The following is an 18148-nucleotide window of genomic DNA, read 5'->3' as shown; positions in this document are numbered from 1 at the left end:
GTACGAGATATATATATATATATATATATATATGTTTGTATGTTCGTGTATCGCGCCACAAGAAAGTATCCTGTGCGTTTGCTCTCCCCTTTTCTCTTTCGCTCTTCTTTCTTTTGCGGCTTGCGCGAAACGTTTGCGGTGTGGTTGAAAGGCGTGTACGTGCGTGTGTGTGTATGTGAGTATTACTGTGCGTGCCTATATGTGAAGGGGGGCGGGAAGAGCCCTGCTAAGCCGTAACGTGAGGTGTGCTGTATTCGCTTCTCTGTATCGGAGCGCAATGGGCACAGACCACCGCAAAACAGAAAAAAAGACAGTGAAAAGGAACGAAGTACTCAACCTCAATCTGAAAAAGAACGGATTAGGTTAAATATTATATATATATATATATATATATATTGTAAGTTATGTGTATATATATAGATGTAATGTAGCTGCTACGCGGGCTCTTGCGTCGGACTACGTTGCAACGTCTTTCTAGGCAAATGTGTATGCGTGTGCGTTTAGGTTCTATGAGGGAGAAAGTGCGTGTTTGTGTGAATTACATGAATTATAAAACGGCGCTACTCGCAATCAAGGGAGATCCCGATGACCTCCAACTTTTTTAAAAGGAAAATACAAAGACCGATAAAGAGAATTTGAATGAGAAATCGTTTACTCCTCAGTGGTGTCAGTCGTCTATGGAACCGTTGCGGGAAAAGAAGTCCTGCAGGTGTTCTATGTCTGTTGTTGGTTGCGTGTGAATGAGCGTGTTGGTTCGCACAAGTTAACCTTCAAAAAGGCAAGTGCTGCGAAGGAGAAAAAAAAAGGCTTATGCGCCGATCAGCCTGTCCACCTCACACGCAGTTCAGAAAATAATTAATAAGAGTAAAAATCAGCAATAACAACACAGTAGCTGCGTGCCCAGGGGAGAGGATGGCGGAGATCCCCCTTTTATTGAGATCTGGCACAGTGCGTTTGCGAGCAGGTAGGTAGACCGCGGGGCAAATGCCAGTGATGACCGGTGCGGTAATGCGTGAGTGCCAAAGATGAAAACAGCCGACAAAGGACGGAGACAAAGAGAAGGAAGAAGGGAGGGGGAGGATTGTATGAACCACAGCAGTACGCACTACTGGCGGAGAAAAGGGAAAGAGGGGCACCATCGAAACTAGATACAACAGCAGCAAAAAACCCTGTACCCTGGTGCAGGCACCTCCCGCAAAACATGCCGTCGAAGAAGAAGTGCATCCCACTTCTGCTCTCTGTGATACCATACGATTCTAGACACTCACGGAACGATAAGCAGGCAACGAAAAGAAGGCGATATACACACGCACACACACCCACACAGCATCAGCAACAGCAAAAAGAATTGCCGTAGCCATCATACAAAAGAGGAATAATAGAAATACAAATAAAGAAGAACACCTCACAAAACGCAGGGGCCACACCCACACACAGCAAACTAACAAACAAAAACCCAGAAGGAAGCGAGAAGCGAAGAGGGTTTCGCTTTCCTTTTCCCACCAATCCTGTCACGACGAGGCGTCACTGGTTCTCGAGGCACTGCGCCACGACGACAACGCCGGCGAGGCAGACACCCACGATCAGCATCGGCCACAGAAACAACACTAGAATCGCCTCCCACGACGAAAACGCACCGATAACGTTGAAAAGTAGAAGGGGGCCGATGGGGAGCCGGTTTGTCCGCAGCGCCGTGCCCACACACGTCGCCACCTCCATGAGCACCGCGCTCGCTAAGGCCTTTGCATCCACGTCGCCGTGGCCTTCCGGGGGCGCGGTGACGGTCGCGCCGTCCTCCGCGTTCTCTGTCGCGCTGAGCCAGCGAAGCGCGTGATCGATCGAGCGCAGGTGCTCGCGGTCGGTCAGGGTAATGACGCGGCCTTGCTGCTCCGTCGTCCACGGGTAGGCCAGCACACTGATCATAAACAACGGCGCGCCCCACCACACGCGCTCCGCTGACACCCACCCGCTCTCTCCGGCAAACCAGTAAAAGGCAGAAGTCGAATGCTGGGGGTGTGGATGCCGGGCGGCGCAGTACTGCAGGGTCGAAGACAGCGTCTCCCCCGCCAAGTAGCACAGCGCACTGGCCCACGCAGCGTATCCGTAGACCACCACGAGAATGCCAAGGCAGCACGCCGTCAGCTGCGGATCGCGCCACATCAACAGATCCACCACCCGCATTAGTAGCACGTCAAAGAAGTGCGCAATGACGGTGGTCTCCGGGCTGTCGGAGGGGTGATAGTACTCGTCGCTGATGCGGACGTGCCGGCGGCTGGCAACGGACCGCGCGCTGGAATGCTCCGGCGTCACATCGCCGGCCCTGCGCGAGTGCGGGGCAGACAGGCTTACGCTTAGCGAGGACGGCGCGGCGGCGGACCTGTTTAACAAGACGCTGTCGTCTAACGACGGCGATGTCGGTATGGATGCGTCGCGGCTCATCGTTGTCGTCGTCGCGGTGGTGCGTTGTTCAATACCTTGCTCCGCGCACAACACCGCAACGCGGCCGTAGGTGCGACGCCAGCGTTCGAGGAAAGGCACCGCCGCAGCGGCCGCGCCGCCGTCGCCGCCACGGGCACGTAAGACCGTAGGGGAGGCCAAGGTGGGGGAGCCGTTGGATAAGATGTTGAGCTCCGCCTCTTCGGACTCCCACGCCTCCAGCAGCAGCCCCCACACCTCCAAAATGCCGCTCAGCTGCGACGACGTGGCCACCGTGAAGCGCTCCATCGGTCCGGCGGAGGAGCTGCCGAAAGGGGAGAAGAAGAAGAAGTTCGTGGCGGTCGTGCCGTCGGATCGCTCACTGCCGTCCTCACCCCGCGACCACCAGTTGAGCAGTGAGTCCACGATGCCTTCCTTGCGATCAGGCGAAGAAGAAGTGGAGGTGGAAGAGGCCGCGAAGGTGGCCGTAGCACCCCCCGCAGGGGACGACGCATGCACCGCGCCGTTCCCACTCGTTCTGCGCTTCGGGTTGCTGCTGCTGCGTCGCTCCACGGCATTGCGGGGGTACAGCGAGGACGTGCCGCCGGCCGGCGAAGAGGAGGAAGGAGAGGCTGCTGCTGCTGCTGCTGCTGCTGCCGATGAAGGCGAAGGGGCATCGTTAAAGTCGCTGGAGTGAGTGGGGTAGATAATACGAAATGGAAAGAGGTCTTCCGCGACGTAGAACCAACGGTGGCGCAGCTTCGTGTTTTTACTCAGGCCTTCCTCGGTGCGCTTCTACACGCAGAATCGGCCGTAGGACGTGGCGATGTTCCTCCAGGAGTTGTGCGAGCGCGTCGCGACGGGATCGCGCAGGAGGCCCATTGCAGCGGCGTTGTTGCTGCAGGTTCGTGTATTATTTAAAGATGTCTGTGCGTGTGTGTGCATGGTGGGAGAGTGTCGGAGCGCGGTGGAGACAGTTTTGGGTGGCACTAACACCAGGTGATAGAAATGCAGGCGAGCAAACGATAATTAAAAAAAAAAAACAATGAGATGGAGAAGGAAGACGAAATGAAAGGCCTTTCTAACAAAACACACCCTCCCACACACACAGGAGGAGAAAGACAAGCGTAAGCCAAATCCCGGGAAGCTTCTTTTCCCTCTATACGGGGACCGATTTAACATCCTCCTTCATTCGGCCTGGGAGGAGGGGAGGGCTTCGTTGCGCGTCTACCGCCGTTCCATAAGGAAGGTGTCGCGCCGAAGTAACAACGGCTCTCCTTATTATTATTATTATACGTTTCTGACTTCGCTCCACTCGTGTTTTACCCTTCCATGTGCTCCTTTTGGCAAAGATGTTGCTCCTCCTCCGAAGAGGGAAAAGAGCGTTACGCAAGGCGAAACAAAGCCTACGAAGGAAGCACAACGGCAGCGGGATGCGCATTGACTACATCGGTATGAAAAACACGGGAGAAAGCCCCCGTTGAAGTCCCTCTTTAGAACTTCACTTCCATGTGTTTAGAAAACACAGCAGACACAAAGACAAGAAAATAAGCGGACGAACAGCTGCCCCCCCGAAAGAGAAAAAAAAGAAGAGCTCGTATTTATACATATAATAGTAGTAATAGTATTAGTGATAAAGCCCGCAATGCACGCGGCGGCGAGGGCGGAACCACCAGGCGGGCTCCCATCGAAATATACATCATCCAAATAGTTTTACGAGCCAGAATACATAATTTACATCGCTGAAGGCGGCGCACAGGTGTGCCGCTAAGACACCAACAAGCAAACAACATAGTAGTGTCATCATGGGCAACCACACCCCACTTCAGAGGTCGTGTCACCGCCCCGCTCGCCCGGCCCGCGCGACCGCCGGCACATCTGGGCTGGGCGCTGCATCTCTGCCAGGAGCATCCTGCGCGGACTGCGACTGCGCCAGCAACGCACCGAGCCCCGCCACCGTGTGCGTCAGCGGCCGCAGCAGCGAGCGCCGCAGAAAGATGGCCAGTCGCTCCTCAAACGGCACAAACACGTTCGGCTGCTTAAAGCCGCACAACACACACATCAGGTCGCAGAAACCTTCGAAGGTGAGCACGAAGGCGCGTTTGCGCTGCGCCGCCGCTGCGGCAGAGTTGTCGACGGCCGAGCTGGGGTCCACGATGCGCACGGCACGGTAGCCTGGCTTTCGTGTGGTCGCGACCGCGGCGGCGTCCGGCCGCATGCGACCATCCACGTCGCGGCGCATGCCGACGGCCACCTCCTCGTTGGCGTGCCGCAGCACGCTGCAGCTCGCGAAGAGGTCGAATACCAAGTACTGCGTTAGCTCTGCATTCGTCAGCATGGCATCGCGCAGCAGCCGCAGCAGATCCTCCCGCAGCAGACCTTCGACTCCAAAGATGTCCCTGCTGTAGGCTTGGAAAACAAGCAGGAGGGCCGGCGCGTGTCGGTGCAGGACCATCTGCGTGGGCAGGCCGCACGTGAGGCGGCGCAGAATACTGCGTGGGTCGTTCGGCCGAAGTGCGACGAGGGGGCTGGTCAGGACGACGCAGCGCATCATCTCCGCAAAGGCCATGGGCAGGGAGCAGTACTGAAGAGCGAAGGAGTTGGGCGGGGCGTCCGTCGGGTCCAAGACGGCGGCGTTGCCATCCTTCGGCGTGGCGACCTTCTCCGCCTTTCTGTTGCTGTCGTCGTGGCGCGGCACCACGAGCGGGGTGTTCGACACGGCGACGATACGGGGAACGTACGAGCCGGGGAAAAGCACATCTGCCAGCAGCGCGAGGGCCAGCACAAAGGCGGCGTACGTCATATCGATTTGAATGTCCGGCACCGCCACGTGATCGCCCGTGCCGTGCGGGGCGCGTAGCAGTCTGCCGCTGCTGTCGACACCGAAGTTGTTGAGCTCCGCGCTGGCGCCGGACTGCAGCGGCGCGAGGGCAGAGGTGCCTAACACGTACTCCATCGAAACATTTGCCCGCAGCGGCTGCTGCTGTGATGAGGGCAGTTCGTGCAGGTGCTGACCGCGCGGCAAGGTGCTGAACACGGAAGGGTCCACCTCATCGCGCTCCTGCGCCACCGCCATGACGGCCTTTTGGAAAATCACCGTCACGATCTCGATGTCCAACGCGTTTCGCTGCATCATCGACAAGGCGGAGGCGATGGGCAGGCTGAGCTGCTTCGGCGCTTCACTCGGACCACCGCCACCACCACCACCACCGCCGCCGTCAGCCTCGTCGTCCTCCAGGCTGGAGAGGTCGATGAGACCCAGATCCCCACACAGCAACCGCCAGCCGCCGAGGTCGAGGATGGGAAGGGCGAGCTGCGGGGAAAGCGTGGCCCGCTGGGTGAAGAGAGACAACAAATCCTCTTGCCACACACTCGTCACGGCCTCTAAGAGGGCGCGAATTTCGTCCTGCGCCGGGCCCGGCGTGTACAACGGAGACGACGTTGCAGCGGGGGACAGCGCGGAGGGAGCCCCTCTGCGCAGGGGGGAGTTGACGGGCGAGCCAGCGGCAACGGCAGCCGCAGCGGCACCCTCAAATTGTTTCTGACGGGCATCGATGCGGCGCCGTACGAGGGGGAAGTCCAAGCACAGCAGCTCCTGACCATCCTGCCGCAGTCCCAGCTGCAGCGCCGCCGGGGATGCGTTTGGCCCCGTGAAGACACCGCGACTGAGTCCACTGTAGGTGCGGACTGGCACCAAGCAGCTCAGCGTCACGTGCCAGCGGTGCAGCTGCAAGGAGCGGTGGAGGGCCATGGCGAGGGCGCCGAGCATCGCCGCCAGCTCTGGCGTGTCGAACGCCTCCGCCGGCCAGAAGCCGCCACGGAGAAGAAAGGGGTGGGCCTGGGTGCCGAAGACGGGCAAGCAGCGCTCACGGAACAGCTGCCACGGCGTCTTGTCTTCCGGCGCCAGCTGCCGCAGCATTTCCGCCTCAATGGAGAAGGTGCCCTCCGCCGCCGCTTCTGCTGCTGCTTTGTCGTTCGCCGCGTCCACCGACGGTGAACGCCGGGCGGCCGCGTTGCCCTCCTCCTCCGCCCCCGTCTTGTGTGCGTCCGCGTCCTTCCCTCCTCCTCCTCCTCCTGCCCTCTCCTCCTCGTCCTCCCCTGTTTGCACAAACGAAATCAGCGACGCATCCGAGTGACCGCTGTCTCGGCGCTCCCGACCGCCCTCCTCCCGCGGTCCGGCCAACTCCTCAGCCGTCGCGTCCCCGTTGCTCCACAGCTGCAGCAGCATCCGTCGCTCCTGCTTGGCGCTGCGGCGGCTTTTGTGATGGAAGGGGTGGGCAAAGCGGACGTAGAGAAGGGCGATGAGCGTGACGACGGCGCTCGATTCGCCGCGTGCGAGGGCGTACGGGTCCACGACGGAGTGGAGGGGAATGGGAACGGCCGGCTGCGAGGATGGCGGCGTGGGCACCGCCGCCGTAGAAGACGACAAAGTAGTGCTGGCTGCTGCTGCGGCCACCTCTTTCCCTTTCTTTTCAGCCGTGTCGCCGGCCTTTTCCGCTGTGACAGCCGCTGCCTTGTCCTTGACGGTACTCGTGTTGGTGTTCGTCACTGTCACCGTTGTCGTGCTCATGGCGGCGGACACGTATTCCAAGGGGTTCGCGTCGCCTGAGAGACTCACCGGATCCCCCGCCTGACTCGTCATAAGCTCCGTCGCAAAAGCCAGCAGCTGCAGCATGCGATCCACCGGGGACTGGGCCAGAATATCCTTGAAGCAGTCCTCGTACACGGGGTAGGGCGGGTCGAGCTGCACGCCCTGCCCCTCCAGCAGCTGCCGCCGCGGGTCCATTCCGGTCCAGTTGCCGATCGCCGCCTGGCTCTCCTCCGCGTCTTGCATCATGGCGTTCGCCTTCGAGACGTCGACCGAGGCGGCTGCGGCCGACGTCTGGGCACGGTAGCGAGGCAGGGCCAGGTAGTACAGCAGGCGGCTGATGAGGATCCCGTTGCGAATCTCCTCCCCGAAGCTGCCGAAGCGGGCCGAGAGGGCACCGCCGTGGAGGTCGTCGAGGAGCTGCAGGTCATCGAGGCAGCTGTTCGCCCAGTCCACCAGTATGACGCGTGCCTCGGGCAGCTGCTTGGTGGAGTGCAGCACAATCGGCGCGATGCGGCCAAAAAGACGGTCCTCCTCGTTCGGCGCATCGACCGGCACGGTGGGGCTGGCCGTCGCCACCGTTGACGACGTGGTGGTCTGCTGTTGCTGTTGCTGCTGCTGCGCGGCTTGATCGCTGGTGTCGCTTACCTTGGCTAATCCATCCGATGCCGTCTGCGCACCACCAGCACCAGCACCGGCGCGCTGCGCGACCTCCGTCTCTGAGAAGCCAAACCGATCCTGACGGACCCGCACCTCATCGGACCGCTCAGACGCTGCTGTCGAGACGGCGCAAATGTCTCCCACCAGCCGCATCACCTCCTGCTGCCACGGCCGATGCCGGTGTGCGCGCAGCCGCGAGCGCAGCTGGCGTATCTGCCGATTCTTTGAGGTAATGATCGCGTTGCTCTTTTGCGCCGCGTTGCACGCCTCCAGTTTCTCGCGCGCCAGACGCAGCGTGATATCCGTCAGTTCGGTGTTGCGCTGCCGCAGACCGTTGTTGCTGGCCTCCGCCTTCCGCAGGCGTCGCGAGTGCACGGCGAGCTCCCTGCGCAGGTACGTGTTCACCTCCTCCATCTCTTGCAGCTTCGCCATCATGGTAAAAAAGATCGTGGGCGGCGCTGCGGTGGTGACGGCCGTCGTTGTCATTTCAGCTTCGTCTGTGCGCGCCGACACTGCGGCGGAGTCGTTGCCGACGTCAACAAACGTGGGAGACGCGCCATCGTCCATAGACCGGGGTGCTTCGAGGTACATGAGTGACGTCCCGCCACCGCTTCGGATGCTCGCCGCGCTGGCCGCGAGGCCAAACTTCTTGATGCGAGGTCCCTTAATATCGTCCTCCTCTCCGGCCTCCGCTGCCGCCGCGAAGTCCGCGTCCACCTCCTCCATGTCGCTGTCGGAGTTGCGGACCACAAATCGTTCCACCGCCATCTCGGCCCCCTCCACAGCGGCGTCTGCGCCGAGTGGTGCGTCGGAGGGTGGGGATGCTGGGCGGGAGCTGCTTGCCCGCTGGCGCAGAAAAGAAAGGTACACCCGGCTGTGCCCCGCGCCCTTCTTCTTGCAGCTCATGGAGGAGTGGCGGTGGTGGTGGGTGGCCATCGAGTTGGAGAAAGGGAGGGAGCGGGCACTACTGGCGACGTTGATGCCGTCGTGGCCCCGCACTGGCCCCGTCACCCCTGCCGGGCGAGAGGTGAGGAGAGCGGGCGGCGAGGTCCACGTGAGAAATCCCGCAGGAGGACTGCTAGCAACGCCGGTGGATATCTTCGACACCCCATCTAATCCCGCCGTCGCCTGCGAGCCCGAGAGAAACCGCAGGTAATCCGTCTCCATCCTCGTCTCCAGCCGCTGCTGCTGCCGACACCGCATGCGTCGCTGCCACTGCGCGAAGCAGCACTGCCGCCGCAGCTGACCCTGCAGATGATCGAAGACGCCTTCCAAAGCGACACACTGAGCCACCCGTTGCCGCTCCCGCGCGACACTACGCAACCACGACCGCATCGTCCAGCTACGTACGACGGCCTCCAAGTAGCGCGTGTCGCCCTGTGCCTGGGCGGCCGCCACGACGACGTCGCGCTGCCGCTGGATGCGAAGGGGCAGGGTGGAGAGGTGGGTGACCTGCTCGCTGAGGCCGCCCATTTGCGGCCGAACTGCCAACCACGCAGGGTAGTCGAGATACACGTGCGGGAGGATGTAATGATGCAGGAGGTGCTTGGCGAAGGTCATGCCGGGCGTACACGGCTCCGCCTGCTCGATGATGCGGGCGAGTAGGGTGGCACCGACGGCCGTTTCCAAGCGGAGGACGGGAGGGGGAACGAGGGAGTCGGGCGGCAGCGTGATGATGGACGGAGTGGTCAGCACCGAAGACGCCGTCTGCGTCTCGTGGACGAGTACGTTTTCGGCGCGCAGAGTTGTGTGGAGCACCTCCGCCCGTTCCTCGTGGGAGAGTTCATCGACTTCCTCCTCACGCTTCCCTTCTGTATCGTCGCCGCCCCCATCTCCAGCGTCGTCCCCGTCGTGCTCCGTCAGCAGCGGCTGCGACGTCGGTGTGAGACTCAGCTGCGCCTCCACAAAGGAGACCGTAGATTGGTGCAGGATGAGCTGCACCGCCCGCATCAGCGGCTCCATCTTTCCAGCCGGCACGAAGGTGTTCGCCGGGGTGCTGCTGATGATGCCGCGCGCGTGCGTCTCCGAGCGCTGCTGTTGCCAGTAGGCCTCCTCGGCTGTCAAGCTGCTACGCACGGCGTTCTCCAGCACGTGGGCCAGCTCCCGGAAGAGGGCATTCGTGTGGCGGTGCTGCAGCCGCACGCCGAGCCGCTCGCGCCACCAGTGATGCAGCACCTCCGTCTCCACGGGTGCGAGCGCAGACGCCGCCACCACCGTCGTCGTCTTGCGTGGAGTTTTGGACGGCGTCGCGGTGGCCGTGACTATCGCATCGCGTGCTGCGGTGGCGGTGTCGCGTGTCCAGCGGGACAGCTCCTGCGCCTCAGCTGAGCTGAGGTTCGGTGCCACAATGGTGCCCGATGATGGCGCAAGAAACCGCCGTGCATCTTCTGTCGGCGCCGTGGCCTCAGCGCAGAGCGGAGGACGAGACACGTTTACCACCACGCCGGCCGTGTCGATTGCTGTTGCGACTGCGTCGGGATCTGCGGCAGCTTCACACGCCGGCGTCGTGCTCTCCACCAGGCTGCGCGAGGCGACGGCTGCTGGCACCAACGCTGCGTACACACACGGAGTGGCGGCTCTCGGGACGTGAATCGCACCGATGCCTTCCCTTTTATCGTCTTCTCCTGCTCCCCTGCGTCTGTGTGGGACGGGGTACGAAGCAGAGTGTGCAGTTGCGCCTGTTGCTGCTGCTGCTGCGTGTCTCAACTGGGCATCGCCGCCTACTACCTTCGAGTGGGGTCGGGGAACAGTCGCTTTGCTCGAAGCACCCAACAGCATCGGCAGCGGGGGCGGGGGAGGAGCGTGGGAGGGGCCTGGCGCTGAGGCAGGCGCCGAGGCAGAGAAGGGAGAGACGGTGCCGACGTATCCGAGGGGGCGCAGCCGGAAAGCCGTCACGTCGTCAGGGGTAAAGGACGACACGGCTTGCGACTGCGACCGCGGTGGCGGCCGTGACGGATGCGCTGGCATTCTCCGAAAGACCTGTGAAGGCGCTTGTGCGAAGGCGGTGGTATCAAACTGGCAAAGAGAGAGAGAGAGAGAAAACGGAAAAGAACAGAAGGCGACAGAATGGAAGAAGAAAGGCGCTCGCGAAAAGATCAGAGAAGAGCAGCAGCTGCAAAAAATAATAATATGAAACGCACAAAGGGAGGCACAGGTCGATACAAAAGCGGCAGCGTCAACGCACGCGTGTCCGCATCGGGCGAGTTGCAGCGCTGTGCAGCACATCGAATCGTTTACCGTCCTTTAGTAAAAGAAGAAAACAGTGCAGGCAAAGTAGAAACGCTTTTCCCTTTTTCGTAGAGCAGTAGCACGCAGCACACCGACAATACAAGTTGCCTTCACTCGCACAACGACAGCAGCAACAACGAAAGGAATGCACAGCCAAAAGAACAATCAACAAGAAAAAGAGAAAACCGATAACGCCCCTGCACCTTTACCTCCACTATCACATTGTTTTCGTCCTCCATTCCGGCTCTAATCGTCTCCCACCGTCACGTACACCGTCACCGGGAAAAACCGGAATACACGCTGCGCCACCACGTACAGCACCACGACGACAAACAGCACAGCGGAGAGGCGCAGCAGCAGATCATCCCTCGACTGAACCGTGAGCAGCCTCCGCACCATCCGCTGCGCCGTCGCCATGGAGGAGTGGACATCCTGCAGCGACTGGTGCAGGGCGGCGAGAGACTCGCCGGAGCTCGCCAGCCCGTGCACCGCCGTGTCCATCTTCTTCAACTCCACCGAGAGCATCGAGCGGGTGTGGAGGAGGGAGCGCAGCGCCGCCGCGGTGCTGGCGGCCGATCGGCTCGACCCTTCGCCTCCATCCAAATTGCCGGACTCCTCCATCGCCGCCACCGCACGCGGCAGCACACGACGGAGGTCAATACGCACCTTGTCGATGCGCACGTACAGCATCAACTCCTCCTTGCTCGGTGCGGGTACGGTCGACGGTGGCGGTGGAGTTGTTGATGGTGCCGTGCGGGAGGGGTGCACAGGACGAGGTTGGAGGGTGCTGCGGTTTTGTTGCTGCTGCTGTTGCTGGCGCTGTCGCTCTCGCTGCTCGCGCATCGTCTCCAGTGCCTTTAAGACGTGCTGGGCGTGCGCCACCGCGAGGGACAGCGCCCCGTGTTGACGCGTCGTGCGGTTGGACACGAAGGCGTGGTGTGCCGCCGTGACCTCCTGCAGTGCGTGCTCCGCCCGGTGCGCGAGTGCGGCGAGCACCGGTGTCGATCGGAAAGTGGGCGGGGGCGATGGAGAGGGAGTGGGCGGGGAGGGGCTCCGCATGGCTGCGTGGGGCATCGCTGCTGTGAAGGAGGGTGGAAAAGAAAAGAAAACGAAAACGAAAAGGGAAAGTGCGGAGAGCGCCGCCGCGATGCTCAGGGACGTTGTCGTGCTACTCCAATGAAACTGCGCCAGCCTTTTTTCTTTTTGAAGCTTAACGTGTTTCGCTCCTACGCGGAGACCACCTTCAAAGAGGTGCGAGCGCTATGTGGGTTGTGCAGAGGGGCGTCGTCATCATCATCATAGCAACGGGAATAAACGCATGTCTTGTACATGGAAGTGTTGCTCGCCTCTGCCACCTCTTGCAGAGAAGCGCAGTCACCATACGACGTCAACGTGTGGACAGCACTCACACATACAACTAGCAAACAACAACAACAGGCTGTTGTATCGCATGGGCTCTTGTCCGTTTCAGTGGCAGACGCTTCTACACGTGCTTGTTCATGGTGGTGGTTCTTCATTCTTTTTGATATTAAATATCTATGCGATGCATCAAAGCCACAAACGGCCCATCCCGTTGACACGAGATCCACACTGCTGAGAACAGCATTCAAGAGGGAGGGCCAAAGCACACTCGAAAAGCGGGGGGAAAAAGGTGTGTGCGTGTGTGATGCTTTCTATGAGGCCCATTCCAGAAAGAAAGAAAAGATATTGTGAAGGGGGAAAGCGGCCTTCACGACGTAGACGAGTCGCCGGTACGTGTGTGTGTGTGTGTGTGTGTGTTTCTACGCGACAAAGACTGTCTTCTCCATGCTTTTTTCTTTGATTTTAACACTCAAGCACGTCCGTCACACCTGCTCCACCGCTGCACTCGTCATGCCCCGTGACGGTTCATCTATGTAGGTCCGCTCGCTGACTTGTGTGGAAGGAAAGAGTGAATGAAAACAACAACTGAAAAGAAGAGCAACACAAGACAAGTCGACGTCGGGGGGGGGGGGCCAGTTCATACAGTGAAGAACTGAATCATCTCCTCCACCAGCTCGCTCGCACTCTGATGGAGAGAGAAAGAGGCGCCGCAGCTCTTCAGAGGAGAGGGCGACGGCGATCGCAACGGCGCCTCATCGACGGACGCATCGCCCGCACTTCCGTTTTCCTCCTCCGCGACACGGGTGGGCCTGTGGACTTCGTGAACGCCGGTGGCGCGGAACGCCAGTTTTTCGCTGAGGTTTTGTGTTGGCGGAAGCTGGGAGACGTTGTCAGGGCGGTGCTCGTGGAAGAGCTGACGCATCACCGCTGGCTTCCTGCGAGGCACCTCCGATTCCACTTCCGCTGTCTTCTTGATGGATGAAAACACCGTCAGCAAGTAATCCATTGCGTCTTGATCGTCGATCAGCACCTCCGGCGTGCCAGGGAAAGTTGTTCTGTCCCACGCTCCTTCTGTTGTCCCCGAAGTGGGTGACGGAGTGCTGTTGCGGTGCTTCACGGCGGATAAAGGAGAGGGCGTCAGACCGAGCTCCTCTGTCATCGTGTGGCACCCGTGTGAAGGAGCCTTTACGTGCCTCTTTTGAAGAGCTGACGCTGAGGTGGACGAAAGGGATAAGGCTTGACTGTCACCGCTGATGTTGTCTTCCTGTGCAGCTCCCTCCACTTTCCTCGCCCAACGCGACAAAGGCGAAGGCAGCGCATGCCGTACATTGGCCCTCCGCACGTCACCATCTTCATCGTGCCGGAGCTCGGGTGACCGCACCGATGCAATCTCTGCCTCATCGGCAGCGGCGATGGGAGACATCCGCAGGCTCGTAGGCGGTGACACCGTGATGGGGAGGGAGGGATTCGCTGCGTCTTCTGAATGAGCCTTCGCATCCGCCACCGCCACCGCCGCATCATCATCGTGTGTAACTACACCGTGCTCTTCATGATGAGGGGCATAGGAGCCGTGACGACGCGTGTGTCGCCTCCTTCGGTGCTGCCGGGCCTGCCTTGTCAACACCGCTCCTTCTTGACGGTGCAGGGCGACCCGTAGGGCACGAATCTCTGCCTGCTGTTCTATGGCCTGCTGCGAGAGGTGCGCGAGGACACACTCGTAGCGGCGCAGCACATCGCCGGTGTCGACCACGGTAGAGCTGCTTGAGGAGGGAGGAACGGAGGAGGTGGATGGCTGACCGCCTCGCCTCTTCTTGGAGAAAACCTGCATAGCGACTGCCAGGGGAAACACAAAAGAAATGAAAAAAGAGAGCTGGAAGGAGAGAGAGGAAGAGGGAGGGCGGCGCTCAAGCAACGCCGTCTGCGTGTGCGTTTCACCCCCCATGCTCAAGAAACATGCGGCGTGGCGCTTCACAAAGAGAAGAAGAAAACAATATGCGCCAACATTTCCATTCAAGACTGCCGCGACATTTAGCCTGCGTGCGGCCACCGCGTCACACAGCAACGGCCGTTGCTATGTGGTTTTCTCCTTTTAAAGAGTTCTCATGAACGAGTCTGCCCAAAGTGCCACAACGCCCTTAAACCGTTAAACAAAAAACGACGCTACGAGAGGTAAGAGGGTGAGAAAGGTAGCTCGATTGCGTTACGTGAGTGCAGAAAGCGCGAGGTATACAATCTACCACCAACTGACATACAGAATTCCCAACATCAGGGCAGCTGCGTCAGTGGGTCTTCAACGTACACGCCACCCGACATGCACACCCGAAACTCCCCACGACCCCACTTCCCTGTTGTTGAGAGGTATCGATCCACGTTCTGCGACACACGCACGTCGGTTTCCGCGAGGTCCCCAAGACACTTTTCTTTGTGCTGAAGACACCGCATGACTAGCTGGGTGAGAAACCACTGCGTGTTGTACATGGTGGAGTGCAGCTCCACCCGCGCCAGGTGCGACGGCAGACACAACACCTCGCGATCCGTCGGTTCCTTCTTTGATTTAAACCGACGAGTGCGCTCCGCCGCGTACTTGAGGGAAGTCTGCGCGAGTTTATCCTCCATGGTGCGGCGCATGTGCTGAATGGCGTAGCTGACGTTGGGCAGGAAAGCGAGGTACGTCCCCGCCAGCTTCGACACCCGCGCCGCATCGTCGGAGAAGAGAAGCGCCGCGTACTGATCCAAGTACGGGGCTGCACCGACGAGGTTCGACATTGCCACGTCGTTCCTCACCGGCGAGACGGTCGCGTTCGAAAGCGATGCGTGTTCTGCTCCTGCTGTCGCGGAGGTGTTCGTTTTGAGGCCGCCCATGCCCGGTCGTCGCCGTCTCTCCGCCTGCTCCGTGTACCACAGCTGCGCGGCTTTGAGATGCGCCACCCACTCCACTGTGCAGAGCCCATCGCCGAGGCTCTGGGCCATGTCCATGCGCTGCGCAAAGGCGTCGTCGTGCCCCCCCTGTGCAGCGGCTGCCTTGCCGATGATCAACAGCGGGTTCTCCGCCACGTTTGTGTCGCGGGGCGTCGTTGGGCTCGGCAGCAGCGTAAACTGGAGCCACTCTTGGCAGAAACTGCGGTGGAAGACGGTGACCCCCGGGGCGTAATCCACCGGCATGCCAGAACGGCTGCTCAGCAGCACCTCACAGAGCGTGGAGAGAGCGGGCGGAGCGACGGTGGAGCTGACGTTGTGGTGGGGGTCCACAGTTGCGGCTGTCGCCGGCGAACGTGTGCGGTGAGGCGCACGCATCCACGGCGGCACCGGGACGCGGATGCTGTACAGCGGCGCCCGCAGGCAGTGGAAGTGCGGTGCGGTGCTGTAGGCTGCCACGGGCAGTCCGTCCTGCACCTCGCGGACCGTAACCGCTGCAGCCTTCCCATCCTCTTCGCTGTTGTCCCTCTTGGTGTTGGCAGGGCTCTCCGCAGCGGTGGTGTTGAGTGGAGCAGGCGCTACGACTTTCTTAACGAAGGCGACGAGCCGAGTTTGCAGTTCAGCCTCGCGCGCGGCGTCGTGACGGTCCACCGAGGCGTACACCTGCAGGCGATAGGCGTGGACATCCTCCTCGCCTGGCGAAGCGCGCGCCTGATCGACCAGCGTGTGTGAAAGGCCCGCAAGCGCATTCTTCGATAGGGCCTGCAGCGCGAGTGTGACCTCGTGTTGAACGTGCTCGTGCACACGATTGCTGCGGGCAGCGGCGGCGTTCATTGCTGCTCCGTTCTCCAGAGCGAGGGACGGCAACGACGTCACCAACACACGGTGTAGGTCATGTACCAGCACGTATTCCGTCTGCACGAGACGCACACCGTATAGAAGGGTAAACGCACGCTTCGTGGCATGCGGATTGGCGACGGCGGAGTGTGGAAGCCCCACCACCCGCACCCGCGACGACAGCAGCGCCTGCGCCTCTCGTGTTTGCTGGTCCCGTGGATTCGGGGCAGGGGCAGTGGGAGCTCCCTGCTCGCCGGTCCACCACCACCTCCGCACTACCTCCTCTTCCTCCGCTGCTGCGGCGATCGCCTTTGCACCGGTGAAGACCTCGTTGTGCATGATGAGCCACTCGTGGATGCTGTGGTGCCGCGTCATCCCCGACATGAGAAGGTGACGTGCGGCGCGGCGCAGCAGCACTACCGCCTGTTGCGGCGGGGAGGTAGAAACGGCAGCGGCAGCCGCGGCAACGACCTCTGACGTGAGTGGAGGCCCTGTTGCCACCGTCAAGACGGTAAACGCGCGGGCGATGCGGACGCTGCCACCGCCCTGTGCCCACGTGGCCGGCAGCGGCTGCGCGCGATAGCCGGTGTTTTGTTCTGCGGGCGTAGGGAGCAGCGTTGTGGTGGCGCTGGCGGCTGACACAACGGCGGCGGTGGGGGTTGCGGGCTGATGGTGCGACGGCGGTGACGGCGATGGCAAAGGAGTTCTGGCCGTGAACCGAGTTGCGCCAGCGCCACGAGTGGAGGGAGCGACAGCGATTTGACGGAGAAGCACAGCACCGAGAAGCAGCACGAACAGGAATAAAATGGAAAGGCGCACGAGCCTGCGCCTCAGCGACCGGCTGCGCAATGGGCGGCAACACTCGTCTGAGGGCCATTCGCGGCTTTTGAACGCGCCCGTCAGCGTGCCGAAAACATCATTGGTGGGAGAGCTATTTGGAGCTTTCCCAGCGTCGCAGTTGGGCGCGATGGGGGGCGCTCGAGATGGCGGGTGCCGGTACCGCTGGTCCGTGCGTAGCAGCTGTTTGCTTTGTACGCCAGCGTAGGTGCCGCCTTCGTCGTCGGAGCTACTCGGCATCGATGCGCGAGGAGAAGACGGCGGGGAGAGGAGGAGGGAGGAACGAGACAGTGCGAAGCCCTTGAAAAATAAGAATAATAACAATAAAAATAACAGGAACAGACGTGCAATTTTCTTCCGTTGATGCTGCCAGGGCGAAGAAGTAAACCGTGAACCTTAAAAAACCAAACAAGAGCGTAGTGTACGTTGAAGAGTGTGTGCGGTTCGCTTTGAGCACGACGAGGGAGCAATAATGATGATGTATAAAATAGTTATAACAGTGAATGAGGAAGCCTCATTGAGGCAAAGAGGAACAAAACAAAACAACAGCAGAAAACTCTAGCACGTGAGGGGGCGGGGTGGACACCGAAGTTAGAACACGCACGATTAGTTCGCTTTGTAACAAAACAATATCGAGAAAAGAATTCCTTCTGCTTTTGAAAGATGTGTATTCCATGTGCTTACCGCGGCCCGCTTGCTGTCGCCTCGATGTAGCGTGCGCTCATCCAAATCACAATGTGCAGCACGGCGATGACGCCGATAGAAAAGTAAACAACCCAAAGGACGGATGCGTGAGTGAGCACAAGATACATTCTCATCTGCACACAGAAACACGTGCCGTTGGAGCTGCGGTACTTTGGAGAAACTAGCGGACTTTAGCGTTGTGATGGCTGCGCGCACTTCATCTACCCGTTACAAAATGGCGCGGAAGGAGAATTCAACAGATGAAAAGAAGAAGAAGATGAAGGTGGTGAGGCTGAAAAAAAAAAGCTGCCGTGTCCTCTGACATGCTCAGCATCGAATATACCAAACAACACAGAAATCAAGCATCGCAGATGATGCAGTGCGCGACCTGCTGCGACCCTGAGACGGAGAGGAGCCGGCAGACAGTGGGGACTAGCGTGCGGACGCCAGCGAGACGTGTGTGCTCACCACTCAGTTTTCTACATCTGAGTTTCTCGAGCTCCACATTTTCCGTTCAGTTTAGAAAAGAGCTTATTTTTTCCTTTGTGTATGTATGCATGTATGTACTTGTGAAAGACGGTACCAAGAAACCCCATCGATGAGAGCAGACGTACGTCTCTG

At 60.1% G+C, this 18148-nt stretch overlaps 5 protein-coding genes across 5 annotated transcripts; all 5 read right to left on the bottom strand.

Annotated features, from left to right (window-relative positions):
- Positions 1 to 1524: 1524 nt before the first annotated feature.
- ABB37_07313 (hypothetical protein) lies at positions 1525 to 3406 on the bottom strand (the record flags this gene model as incomplete). The annotated part of the gene is made up of 1 exon (XM_015805896.1): positions 1525 to 3406. Exon 1 carries the CDS (start codon positions 2722 to 2724, stop codon positions 1525 to 1527), a length of 1200 nt encoding a protein of 399 aa, XP_015655373.1. The 5' UTR covers positions 2725 to 3406.
- An 846-nt stretch (positions 3407 to 4252) lies between these two features.
- Positions 4253 to 10680, bottom strand: ABB37_07312 (hypothetical protein; the record flags this gene model as incomplete). Its single annotated transcript, XM_015805895.1, has 1 exon — positions 4253 to 10680. The coding sequence occupies exon 1, from the start codon at positions 10628 to 10630 to the stop codon at positions 4253 to 4255; it is 6378 nt and encodes a 2125-aa protein (XP_015655372.1). The 5' UTR covers positions 10631 to 10680.
- Positions 10681 to 11137: 457 nt separating this feature from the next.
- Positions 11138 to 11972, bottom strand: ABB37_07311 (hypothetical protein; the record flags this gene model as incomplete). Its single annotated transcript, XM_015805894.1, has 1 exon — positions 11138 to 11972. Exon 1 carries the CDS (start codon positions 11963 to 11965, stop codon positions 11138 to 11140), a length of 828 nt encoding a protein of 275 aa, XP_015655371.1. The 5' UTR covers positions 11966 to 11972.
- A 918-nt stretch (positions 11973 to 12890) lies between these two features.
- ABB37_07310 (hypothetical protein) lies at positions 12891 to 14088 on the bottom strand (the record flags this gene model as incomplete). The annotated part of the gene is made up of 1 exon (XM_015805893.1): positions 12891 to 14088. Exon 1 carries the CDS (start codon positions 13410 to 13412, stop codon positions 12891 to 12893), a length of 522 nt encoding a protein of 173 aa, XP_015655370.1. The 5' UTR covers positions 13413 to 14088.
- Positions 14089 to 14518: 430 nt separating this feature from the next.
- Positions 14519 to 17750, bottom strand: ABB37_07309 (hypothetical protein; the record flags this gene model as incomplete). Its single annotated transcript, XM_015805892.1, has 1 exon — positions 14519 to 17750. Exon 1 carries the CDS (start codon positions 17081 to 17083, stop codon positions 14519 to 14521), a length of 2565 nt encoding a protein of 854 aa, XP_015655369.1. The 5' UTR covers positions 17084 to 17750.
- Positions 17751 to 18148: the final 398 nt, after the last annotated feature.

This window comes from Leptomonas pyrrhocoris, assembly GCF_001293395.1.
Source record: "Leptomonas pyrrhocoris isolate H10 chromosome Unknown, whole genome shotgun sequence".
Classification (NCBI taxonomy): Eukaryota; Euglenozoa; class Kinetoplastea; order Trypanosomatida; family Trypanosomatidae; genus Leptomonas; species Leptomonas pyrrhocoris.
Note: the sequence above shows the minus strand (reverse complement) of the source record. Positions and strands in the feature narration are given on the sequence as shown.